Raw genomic sequence first — 12,981 nt, forward strand, 5'->3', positions numbered from 1 at the left:
AAATATTTCCTATTGCCCTGGGGACACAGATTTAACCAAGAGAGAGGGTTAGATCTAGAGGTACCCTGTACCCAGTTTGAGTGATAAAGCAGGAACTTAAGGTGTGGGTCAGCACCTGAGGACCACAGGGGTCCTGGCACGTTTCAGATGATGCCTGTGGGAAGAAAGAACCTTCAAGGGCAGCCCATCTCCCCATGTTCTCTCTACGTCCCCAGAAGTTATATTCCCGCCTGGGGAAAATGAGGGCTGTGTCCAAACAGGCTTCCTGAAATTATTAAGGAAATGGGGTCCAGTGGAGCAGGTTCTAAAGGAACTGTGATTTCCTTTTGTAGAAGAAAAACACATGTTCAACCTGACCTGTGGTGGCGCAGTGGATAAAGCGTCGACCTGGAAATGCGGAGTTCGCCGGTTCGAAACCCTGGGCTTGCCTGGTCAGGGCACATATGGGAGTTGATGCTTCCTGCTCCTCCCCCCTTCTCTCTCTCTGTCTCTCTCCCTTTCTGTCTCTCTCTCTCCTCTCTAAAAATGAATAAATAAAATTAAAAAAAATAGTTAAAAAAAAAAAAAGAAAAACACATGTTCATTACTTCACTGAAATTTAAAAAGTCCTCTTTGGGCCTGACCAGATGGCGGTGCAGTAGATAGAGTGTTGGCCTGGGATGCTGAGGACCCAGGTTTGAAAGCCTTAGGTCATTGGCTTGAGCACGGGTTCACCAGCTTGAGTGCGGGCTTATCGGCCTTGAGCACAAGCTTGCTAGCATGAGTGTCGGGGCGTTGGCTTGAGTGCAGGATCATCGACATAATCCCATGGTCGCTGGTTTGAGCCTGAAGGTCGCTGGCTTGAAGCCCAAGGTCACTAGCTTGAGCAAGGAGTCACTGGCTCAGCTAAAGACCCCTGGTCAAGGCACATAGGAGAACGCAATCAATGAACAACTAAGGAGCCACAACTACAAGTTGATGTTTTTCATCTCCCCACCCTCTCTTTCTCAGGAAAAAATAAATTGTGGCTAGGGCTTATAAAAACCTTCCAGCCTGACCAGGCAGTGGTGCAGTGGATAGAGCGTCGAACTGGGATGCAAAGGACCCAGGTTCCAGAACCTGAGGTTGCCAGCTTGAGGGCGGGCTCATCTGGTGTGAGCAAAGCTCACCAACTTGGACCCAAGGTCGCTGGCTTGAGCAAGGGGTTACTCGGTCTGCTGAAGGCCCGCGGTCAAGGCATATATGAGAAAGCAATCAATGAACAACTAAGGTGTCACAACGAAAAACTGATGATTGATGCTTCTCATCTCTCTCCATTCCTGTCTGTCTGTCCCTATCTATCCCTCTCTCTGACTCTGTCTCTGTCCCTGTAAAAGAAACAAAAACAAAAACCTTCCAATGATAAATGACAACTGTAATCATGACTAATAATGTGTTGTCCTGGAAATTATGTTGCAAATAGCATCTCTGAACCTTTAAACACTATGAATAAGGATATCAAGCCCAGTGTTGTTACTTTCAGGCAGTATAACTGTGGGCAAGTTGCTTTCCTCCTATGTGTAATGAGGGTAACAAAAGCAAGATTTCTCTGTCACCTCAGTAGTGATCATTGCACTTGTGGTGGTAGGGCACACAATACAATACAGATGACTTATTATATAGAATTGTACACCGGAAACCTATATAATTTTTAAAATTTTTATTTATTTATTCACTTTTTTAGAGAAGAGAGAGAGAAGGGGGGAGGAGCAGGAAGCATCAACTCCCATATGTGCCTTGACCAGGCAAGTCCAGGGTTTCAAACCGGCGACCTCAGCGTAACCTATATACTTGTATCAACCAATGTCATCCCAAGAAATTCAACAAAGAAAGAAGTGAGCCTGACCTGTGGTGGTGCAGTAGATAAAAGTGTTGGTCTGTAACGCTGAGGTTGCTGGTTTTAAACCCTGGGTTGTGGGTCAAGGTACATGTGAGAGGCAACTGTGAGTTGATGCTTCCCACTCCCCCACCTTTCTTTCTCCCTGTCTCCTCTCTCTAAAATCAATAAATAAAATCTTTTTTAAAATTACTTTTTAAGACTTTATTTATTTATATTTGTATTTTTCCAAAATGAGAAGTAGGCGGTGGGGTGGGGGTGCAGTATGCAGACTCCCGCATGTGCCCAACTGGGATGCACCGGGGCCCATGCTCAGCCCATCTGGGGCGTTGCTCCACTGCAATCTGAGCCATTCTAGCACCTGAGGCGGAGGCCATGGAACCATCCTCAATGCCTGGGGCCAACTTTGCTCCAATGGAGCCTTGACTGCAGGAGGGGAATTAGAGATAGAAAGGAGAGGGGGAAGGGTGGAAAAGCAGATGGGCGCTTCTCCTGTGTGCCCTGGCCAGGAATCAAACCCGGGACCTCCACAGGTCGGGCTGACGCTCTACTGCTGAGCCAACTGACCAGGGCAAGACTTTATTCATTTTAGAGAGGAAATGGGGTGTGTGTGGAGGAGCAGGAAGCATCAAAGCATCAACTCCCATATGTGCCTTGACTGGCAAGCCCAGGGTTTTGAACTGGCGACCTTAGCATTCCAGGTCGATGCTTTATCCACTGCGCCACCACGGGTCAGTTTCTAACATCTTTTAAAAAAATAAAGAAAAAGTGATTATTGCATATCCTTTCTCTTCCACATGATTTCAGGCAGTCTGGCTAGGGCTGGGGATATACATTTAGAGATCTGTGCCCTAATGTTGGGAAATGGAAACCATTTCAATCAAGAAGCCCATTTAAAGCCCTGGCTGGATAGCTCAGTTGGTTGGAGCATCATCCTGAAGTGCAGAGGTTGCCAGTTCAATCCCCGGTCAGGGCACAAACGGGCACAGATCAATATTTCTGTTTGTCTGTCTGTCTGTCTCTCTCCCTTCCTCTTTCTCTAAAATCAATAAAATATTTTAAAAAATCAAACAAGAAATATATATATCCCCAGAGGCGGTGGCTTCCTACTCACCTCAATGATGGATGGTTGGGGTAGGGACATCAGAGCTGTCCTGCTCAGTCAGGCCCTGTTTTTTACCTGCCACTAAGAGGACAGAGGACATAAGAACACTCAGACCAGCAACTCACAGACTCAGGGTAAGGTGTGTGCACCCAACTCTCTTGTCTCTTACTTTTTCTCTCCGTCTCTGGGCTCACTTCTCTTTTTCAGTTGTCTTTTTCTGACACTATCTACCTCTGAACTTTTTTGTCTTTCTGACTCTCTCAATCTAGATCTCTATCTCTTCATTTTCTTTTTTCAAAAGATTTTATGTATTGATTTTAGAGAGAATTGGGGGGGGGCAGGAAGTATCAACTCATAGGCGTTGTTTCTCAGATGTACTCCGACCAGACAAGTGCAGAGTTTCGAACCAGCAACCTCAGCGTTCCAGGTCCACATTCTATCAGCTGCGCCACCACAGGTCAGCCTGTCTCCTCACTTTCATTCTCTTTGACTTTACTTGTTGCACTGCCTTTTCTCTTTCTTGATGTATCTCTTTCTCTGCATCTCTGTCTCTCCTTTGATTTCTCGTTAACTCTGACTTTTCTTTCTCTTGGTATCTTTGTTTCTTTCTGCCTGTCTTTCATTTCCCCACGTCTCTCTCCCATCCTCTTAGGGTCTCTGCCTGAGGAAGTGGATAGGGTGATTCCCCCACTTCACTGTCTACGTTGGACCCTCTGTTTTTCCCTGATTCTCTCCACCTCTGTAACCCACCCAATATCCCCCCCCCCACCATGCAGACTGGTGGATGGTAAACCCAGAGGCCACAGGGTGTGAAAGCCACCAGCGGGGAGATCAAAGGGGAAAAATGGTGAAGAAAGACTGAGTCAAGACAGAAGGTGATGAGGCCAGGAGGAAGGAAGAACCTAAGGGAGAGGAGCTGAAATCCTAATTGGAAACAGATGGAATTAAATTAGAGATGAGAGAGAGAGCGAGAGCGAGAAGAAGGCAAGGCTGACCAGGCAGTGGTGCAGTGGATAGTGTCGGACTGGGACATGGAGGACCCAGGTTCGAAACCCCAAGGTTGCTGGCTTGAGTGCAGGCTCATCCAGCTTGAGCCCAAAGGTCACTGGTTTGAGCCCAAGGCCGCTGGCTTGAGCAAGGGGTCACTTGGTCTGCTGTAGCCCCAGGGTCAAGGCACATATGAGAAGCAGTCAATGAACAACTAAGGTGCTGCAACAAAGAATCGATGCTTCTCATCTCTCTCCCTTCCTGTCTGTCCATCCCTATCTCTCTGTCTTTGTCACAAAATTAAAGAGAGAGAGAGAGAGAGAGAGAGAAAGAGAGAGGGAGAGAGAGAGAAGGCAAGAGTGCAGGGTGGTGTCTACCTCTGAGGCCCCTCGGCTAGAGGAAGTTAGAGGTAGACGGCCTGAGGAGGCCTGGCCTAATAGCCTCCTGGAGGTCCAGTCCCTCCATCCAGCCTACAGCCCTGCAATGCCATTTCGCCTTCACTGACCCTCACACAGTCTGTCTCTGCCCTTTCTCTTGTCTCTTTTATCTCTTGTATGTCTCTCTTTGCCGGCATCTCTTTGTGTGTTTCCATTGGTGTCTCTACCTCCCTATACGTATGTCTGTTTTTATTTCTCTCTTCGTTTATGCCTCACTCCCGCCCTCTCCTGTTCTCTGCAGTCCTTGGAAATCACCAGGGGCCTGAGCCCATATCCCCTTCTTTTGGGAAGTGAAACGGGCCAACCATCTGGTCAGGGGGCGGGGCCTAAGGACCTGGGTGCGTCCGAGGAGACCCCAGCTTTGACCAGGAGCTGGGAGATGCCTGGGACTCCAGGCTCCCACCAAGCCCCACCGTAGTCCCATGTCCCTCTCCATTTCTCATCATACGCCCAGAGCCTCCGGTTCTAAACCCGGTAGTGGTCCTGCCCTCCTCCCCGCTCCCCAACCAGCATCCCAAAGAGCCAATGAGAAAGGCCTTGCACGTCCTCATAAAACGCTCCACTGCTCCACGGGTTCAGCCGCCTTCCAAACCTGGGACTCCCAGTGAACCAGATCCCAGGGGTGGGAGAGGAAGGCGGAGCACCTGGGATTTGGACCTAAATGAATGGACAGGGCCTGAAGATGCAGAGGGCTAGAGGTTGAGAAACTGCACATCGAAGAGACTTAACATCCGAGCTAAATTTTGAGATACAGTAGGGGCTGGGCCTCAGAGGAGCCTGGGTCAATATATAAAGGAGGTAGGCTCTGCAGGAATCTTAGAGGGCAGGGCTGGAAGATAAGAAGGGGGTGCAGCCTTAAGACACTGGGGTCTGTGGGAACCACAGCAGCTTGTGGGTGGGTGGGTGGGTGGGGTGGGGGGTTGGCACCTGAGTTCCTGGAAGGAAAAGGCTCAGAAAAGCTAATGGAATGATGTTCCATAGGGTCAGGGTGGGGTCTGGAAATGCAGGGGGTATGTGGCCTGGAGCTGAGGAAGAGGGAAGGCCAAAGGAAACGGTCCAGAAATACAAAGGCCACTCACTGCCTTGGCTACCCCGGGTCTGACGTGGGCCTGTTCTGCACAGACCTGCCCGTGGAGCTGCGAGTTTGAACCTGGGCCCTGCTGAGCCCAGGAGGGCTGTCTACAGTGCCCTCTACGCTCACTCTGCCCCGCCAGGGTCTTCACTGACATGGCTGGACTCTGCCTTGCACGGAATCAAACAGGTAGTGTTGCAGTTGTTACCTCTGAGGACCACCAGGCCCCCGCTGAAGCCTTGGGAGGCCCTGGGACACCACATTCCCACCCCTGGGGGTGGCCGTATGAGCGGGCATTTCCACCACCGCGGCTTGGGCAAAAGGGACAGCTTTTATGTTTCCCATGAGCATGGGAGTGCTTGCGCCCCAGTCAAGATAATGTCTGCCTCACCCATGCAGGGGTTTACCCTGAAGTGTTTGGGGCTGATGCCCATCCAGAAAAATCTCTCTCCCATAACATCCCTGTCCCAAAATGAAAACCTATTTCTGTTTATTTCAGGGGTCTCAAACTCAACTCAGCATGTGGGCTGCAGAGCAAGATCACAGCCGTTCGGCGGGCCGCACTAGGTCTACAAAAGGCAACTGTTACGCAACACTTTTCTCACTGCAGTTGAAAACAAAAAAAAAAATCAGTACAAGCACAATCGTACATGCAGTTTACTCAGTGTCACAAAACGACCAGAAACTGTAGTTCGCATCACAACTGCTGTTAACTAAGCTAATATCTAGCTAGGATGCTAGAGAAATGAAAAATACAAGTAGGCCCCTAGGCTTACTTAATTTTATCCAAAATATTTTGAACTTCGTGGATTAGTCTGCCGGCCGCACAAAATTGTGCGGCGGGCCACGAGTTTGAGACCCCTGGTTTATTTTGTGGCTTCCCTTAACGAATACTGACAACACTGGGCACGGCACGGCAGAAGTTATCTCTGGTGCAGAAAAGACTGATGCAGGGCGCCTTCGTCAAGGAAGCCAGGACTCCCTGACCCTTACTTCTTCCCAGGACCATCTTTACACCAACGGGGTGAGTTCACTGTGAGGTCAGATTTCCCAGCCTTGGCAATGGGGGCCGAGGGGAGGGGTCAGGGGTGCAACATCCAGAACTGCCCCCTTCACTCCAGCAATCCTTGTGTCCCCTCACTTCTTTCCCAAGCCTATTCTTCTATGTCCTTAGGGCTCAGCACTTGGCCCCCTGACATGCTTATTCATGTACCTATCAACATCTTGACTCATCCCCCCTCCTGCTCATTCATCCCACAAACACCCTCTAAGATCCACTCTCTGTGGGACTCCAAATCCTACTAGGGCTTCCTCGTACCTTGAGGGGCTCCCGCAGGTAGCTTAACAAGTACATACATAGGCATTTCAAAACTGGCTTTAAATAATCATCAGGGCGCCAGGGTAAGGGGCTGGGGTGAGAACTTGTGACATATTGAGTGTGGGGCTGGGGTGCCCTGAGAGAAGGGGACCCATCCATCAGGGCAGCTGGGGCACCCCGCCCCCACCCTGGGACAAGGGAACAGAGAGAGGGGAGGCCCTCCCTGGAGGGTCCCAGGGCCAACTGGGAGCCAGCCCTCCCTTCGAGGTAGATCATCGGGGAGGGAATCGAGGAGGAGCTCCCACAATGGTGGTGACAGGCAGTCACTTCCTCAGTGGTACTGCTGATAGCTGGGATAGCCCGAGGCCGGGGTGCCATCCTTAGAGGGAAGCTGGCTGGGGTCCTCCAGGTACGGGGGTGCTGGAGAAGGGAGAATCAAATAGAGGGGAGGGGTGAGCAGTGAGCAGAGGAGGCTAGGCAGAGCGTCTCCCACCTCTCCCTGACCAGCTCCACCGGATACTCACCATTGCGGAACTGTTGGGCGGTGTAGCGAGTGAGGAGAATGCCAACACCCTCGATAAGGGCCAACAGGATGCCCCCCATCATTGCCGAGCCCACCATGGCCAATGGGCCACCTGGAGGAACAGGAGGCAGGGAGGGCGGTGAGGGCTGGCACAACAGGGTGGAAGAGGCTGAGGGCAGAGCTAGGGGCACTTACTGCGGGCAGCCAGAACAGCCCCGGTCAACGCCCCACTGGTGATGGAGTTCCAGGGGTCCTCCTTGCCCCGCAGGCGCACCAGGCCACAGTCAATGGTGGAGAACAGGCCCCCCCACACTGCAAAGCTACCTGCAGGGAGAGAGAGGCCTAATTAGTGTTCCTGGGGAACCCCAAGAACCCACAGCTTAGGGAATGGGGACTTCCAAGGGCTGAATGCTCTGGTGAAGAAAGGGGAGAATAACCCAGATGCAAAGATAGACATTAAACTTATGGGATATTCCCCACATCTGCCCCTAAGGTAGCTACTTCTTCAAGCTGTCTCTAATTGCAATCAACATTCCCTTCTTCATAGGGAGGGAATAACTGTTTACAAGCACATTTACCTTCTATATGGTTCTTAACAGAGCAACTTTGATCTTCATAAACCACAGAGAGTTGGAATTCTGATCTTGGTTTCAGTAAGGAAACAGGTTAGGAAAGCCAGTTAACAGTATGATAGTTAAAATGTTTACTGAGGCCTTATCATATCCCAGGACCTGATATAGGTACTGAGGGTTATTTGACTTCTAAATTAAAAAAAAAAAATTAAATTAGCTATTATTAAAGTGCTTAGCAGGGAAACCAACGCTTAGTAAATACTATGTAAATTATATAAATTTCAAAATGACTGGGTTGGTCATCCCATGTTACAGATGGGGTTCAGAGAGGTTAAATCACCATCCCAAGGTCACGTTATAAAGGAAGAGCCAGGGTCTGGACTTAAACTCCAGAACTCACCCATATTAAATAGTTGATAAACATTACTCCCTCAAGGAATTCCCAGGTAGAGCTGGGGCTCAAATGTGAACCTTCAACTTGAAGACTAGACCTAAAGCAACAACCACCACCAACTTTGCCACCACATCTCCTATGTCTCACCAAGCCTCTCACCTCCAATCTGAGGGGCTCGGATCCTCATGGCGTTGACACTACCTCTCAATCGGTGCCGAATTCCCTGGGGAAAGGGAGGAGGAGAGTCAGAGCAGGGCTGAGGCCACTGGCAAACAGGGTTTTAATTTTATTTTTTAAAATTTTTATTCAATTAGCCTGACCAGGCGGTGGCGCAGTGGATAGAGCGTCAGACAGGGATGCTGAGGACCCAGGTTCGAGACCCCAAGGTCGCCAGCTTGAGTGCGGGCTCATCTGGTTTGAGCAAAAGCTCACCAGCTTGGACCCAAGGTCTCTGGCTCGAGCAAGGGGTTACTCGGTCTGCTGAAGGCCCACAGTCAAGGTACATATGAGAAAGCAATCAATGAACAACTAAGGTGCTGCAATACGCAACAAAAAACTAATGATTGATGCTTCTCATCTCTCCGTTCCTGTCTGTCTATCCCTCTCTCTGACTCTCTCTCTGTCTCTGTAAAATAAATAAATAAATTAATTAATTAAATTAAAAATTTTATTGAATTTATTGGGGTGACATTGGTTAATATTATACAGGTTTCGGGTGCACAATTCTACAACACATCATCTGTATGTTGTATTGTGTGTTTACCACCCCAAGTCCAAATAGCGTTTTTAGCTTTTCAGAGAAGGAAAGGGGTGGGAATGCCGTCAGGGCTATGGAGGGGTAGAGGTGTGGAAAAGCAGCCAAGAACTAGGGGGCTGGGGAGTACCCCAACACAAGTATTCTCAAAGCTGGGTTGAGAAGTTCTCATCTATCCATCCATCCAGTCAATGATTACTGCGCACCTATGTGTCAGGCACCCTGCTGTACGTAGGGATAGAGCGGTGAACAAGGTAGCCCTGGACCCTGCCCTCTCATAGCTCACATTACAGTGGGACAGACAGATCCTGAGCAAGGGTACAGATAAGCAGGACAGCTTCATACAACAATATGTACCCTAGAGGAAATACGATAAACCCTCTAAGGAAGGGGCATTTGTTCTGAGACCTTAAGGATGAGAGGGAGAAACTTGGGTAAGAGTTACAGGAGTTGAGGGGAGGGGTGAGGAGAGATACATAAATTGCAGAGACCTTGGCAAATGTATGGCATTCAAAGTGTGACATCTGATGAGATCTCCAGGAGGGGTTTGTCAGAGAAAGAGTCAATTCACTATGTTAAATTAAAAACGTTTCCTTAACTTTTTTTAAAAAATATTTATTTTTATTTTATTTATTCATTTTAGAAAGGAGAGAGAGAGAGAAACAGAGAGAGAGAAGGGGGAGGAGCAGGAAGCATCAACTCCCATATGTGCCTTGACCAGGCAAGCCCAGGGCTTTGAACCAGCGACCTCAGCATTTCCAGATTGACGCTTTATCCACTGCGCCACCACAGGTCAGGCATCCTTAGCTTTTTTTAATCTTCTTTTAAAGTCTTTTAAATTTTATTTATTGATTTTAGAGAGGGGGAGGGGGAGAGGAGGAAGGGGAGAGGGAGAGAGAAGGAGAGAGATGGAGGGGGAGAGAGGGAGGAGAGGAAGAGGGAGAGAGAGGGAGGGAGAGAGGGAGAGAGGTAGAAAGGGAGAGGGAAAGGCAGGGGAGGAATAGGAAAAATCCATTCATAGTGGTTGTTTCTTGCATGTGCCTTGACCCGGCAAGCCCAGGGTTTCGAACTGGTGACTTCAGGGTTCCAGGTTGATGTTCTAACCATTGCACCACCACAGGTCAGGCAAAGACATTTCCTTAACTTTAAGGTTGTCTTCTCTCTACAAGTTAAATTCCTGTCATTTTCCTCTATCCAGGCTTCTGACCCAAAATCTGCCTCTAGGTAAAATCTGTCTGGCTCTGCATACACACATAGAATTTGGTGATGTGGATGAAAAAAGTGCTCTATAGCCTGACTGGTGGTGGTGCAGTGGAGAGAACACTGACCTGGAACACTGAGGCCCCTGGTTCAAAATCCCAAAGTTGTGGGCTTCAGCATGGGCTCATCTGGCCTGAGCGTGAGATTAACATGATCCCGTGGTCACTGGCTTGAAGTCCAAGGTTGCAGGTTTGAGCAAAGGGTCAGTGGCTTGGCTGGAGCCCTCCCTCCAATGCACATATGAGAAGCAATCAATGAACATTTTTTTTGGTATTTTTCTGAAGTGAGAAGCGAGGAGAAAGAGAGACAGACTCCTGCATGTGCTTGACCGGGATCCACCCTGTACTCCATGAGAAGGCCATGGAGCCATCCTCAGTGCCCGGGCCAACTTTGCTCCAATGGAGCCTTGGCTTCGGGAGGGGAAGAGACAGAGAGAGAGCAAGGAGAGGGGGAAGGGTGGGGAAGCGGATGGGTGCTTCTCCTGTGTGTCCTGGCTGGGAATTGAACTCAAGACTTCCACACGCTGGGCCGACACTCTACCACTGAGCCAACCGGCCAGGGCCAATCAATGAACAATTAAAGTGATCCGCCTGACCCGTGGTGGCGCAGTGGATAAAGCGTCGACCTGGAAATGCGGAGGTCGCCGGTTCGAAACCCTGGGCTTGCCTGGTCAAGGCACATATGGGAGTTGATGCTTCCAGCTCCTTCCCCCTTCTCTCTCTCTCTCTCTCTCTCTCTCTCTCTCCTCTCTCTCTCTGTCTCTCCCTCTCCTCTCTAAAATGAATAAATTAAAAAGAAAAAATTAAAAAAAAAAGTGATCCAACTACAAGTTGATGTTTCTCAGCCTCTCACTTAAAAAAAAAAGTGCTCTGTAATAAAAATCTAACTGAAAGTAATCACACAAGGTGATCTGATCTTAAATTCTTAACCTGAGGCCTGCAACTTCCCTAGTAAAAGGTTATCTTTGCCTTAAGCAAGTTCTGTTCATTGTTTCTGTGCATCTAAATTAACACACCTTTGAAAGATCTCATTTTCAGACCCCTCAGAAGGCTAACCACCCTCAAGAGAGCACATAATTTTAACTGTCCTGTAATCCATACAGATTTCCACACCTTTCTTTCTCCCACATTCATGTAATCTTCCCTACAATCATTCCTTAATTCCAAACGCATAAAACTGCAAACTGTTATTCTGGGAAGCATTTTTCTCTGTTGAGATCTTACTTCCAGGCACATCCTCTCTCTATTTGGCTCAAATAAACTCTCAATTTGTCTACAGGTTTGGATATTCTTATGTCAACATCGATGACTGTTTTCACAGCAAGGTACTTCCACAGAGAAGCTCCATTTGGGTTTGAGGTGAGGGAGAGAGGTCATGTGAGGTGAGGGACAGAGGTCATGTTTGCAGTTCCCCAAAACCCCAGATCCTGGAGTCAGGCCTGGCACAGAGTAGGCAAGCCAGCTCCAGAACGATGAAGGGCATGCATGTAACAGGCAGCTCCAAGCCATTTTCAGAGTAGTATCCCATGCTGGCAGGGCAGGACCCCTGCACCACCCAGGGAAGGCCAGGACTCACGACAGGGGCATTGCGAAAGCCCTTGATGGCCTGGAAGACTCCGCCACCGATGACACCCATAGTGAAGGCTCCACCGCAATCATCCACAATTCGCCATGGGCTGCAAGTGTAAAGGGGAGGATGGGGTTAATGTGAGCCCTCCCCCTATGGCCTATGCCATACCACATGGACTCTTGCCAACTAGGAGAAACCAAGTCACCCTAACGGGAAGTAGCATTTCAGATGAGATTATTTCCCCTCTCATTTAAGCAAGAAATAGTGCACTACAAAAAGAAAAAGATTAGTCTTTGCCCTCTCCACCCCTTCCTTTTCCAGCTAACCAAGGAATCAGTTAACCGCTTTAGTACTATCAAAAATGATATGAATTGGTATGTGCCAAGAGTTGGCACGTTTAGATAATCACTACATAAGTGATAAGTAGCTAGTATTGTTTTGAAGCAAGACAGTTCGCACTCCTTTTATAACCATGAGCTGGTCCAACCAAGCTCCGCCCCCTCCCTCTCTTCTAACCGCACACAACTGGGAAAAACCAAGAGCCGGCCGTGGGGAGGACAGAGCACCACCTCCTTGTTCATAATGGGTTCACCCAGGCCCCGCCCCCTGTCACTAAAGGAACCTGGGAAAAACCACGCGTGGTATTCCAGGGGATTTCCGCTCAACACCGCGCCACCCCTCGACAGGAATGGATTCGACCAGCGTGTCCCTTTTCATTAACAAAGACGGGCTGGGAGATACGGAGTCAGGGGAAACGTGGAATGGTTCGTCCTGTACCGCACCTTCTCCAGGCACATAGTTGTGACTCCTCTTAACGGAGCCGGAGTGGGAGGAACAAGTGGAGGGGAGCAGACAACTAAGCCTCTCTGGAGTCTGGGCCGTGGCTCTATGGGGCCAGAGCTTCCCCCGCCCACCTCCCACAACTGGCAGTGGTGCTGCAGGGACAGTCCCGAGGCCTGTGCCCATCGCCGTACCAGGGCTCCCGAGCGTACTCCTCCATGGCGCCGGCGTCTAGCGGCGCAGTTCGGCTAAGCCCTAGCTGGGCCACACCCCCACTGGAACCGCACACAGAGCGCCCACCTATCCCACGGCCAGGATTCAGTTGCTGCGTCTAACGTCAGGCCAACGGTGCACT

The 12,981-nt window shown here is 49.5% G+C and overlaps 1 protein-coding gene across 1 annotated transcript; it reads right to left on the bottom strand.

Annotated features, from left to right (window-relative positions):
* Positions 1–6,815: 6,815 nt before the first annotated feature.
* On the bottom strand, positions 6,816–12,931 carry TIMM17B (translocase of inner mitochondrial membrane 17B). The gene is made up of 6 exons (XM_066249623.1): positions 12,821–12,931; positions 11,853–11,952; positions 8,423–8,486; positions 7,493–7,621; positions 7,299–7,409; positions 6,816–7,194 (listed from the first exon to the last, which is right to left on the bottom strand). Exons 1-6 carry the CDS (start codon positions 12,844–12,846, stop codon positions 7,106–7,108), a joined length of 519 nt encoding a protein of 172 aa, XP_066105720.1. The 5' UTR covers positions 12,847–12,931; the 3' UTR covers positions 6,816–7,105.
* Between the last annotated feature and the right edge of the window lie 50 nt (positions 12,932–12,981).

This window comes from Saccopteryx bilineata, chromosome X (assembly GCF_036850765.1).
Source record: "Saccopteryx bilineata isolate mSacBil1 chromosome X, mSacBil1_pri_phased_curated, whole genome shotgun sequence".
In the NCBI taxonomy this organism is placed as follows: Eukaryota; Metazoa; Chordata; class Mammalia; order Chiroptera; family Emballonuridae; genus Saccopteryx; species Saccopteryx bilineata.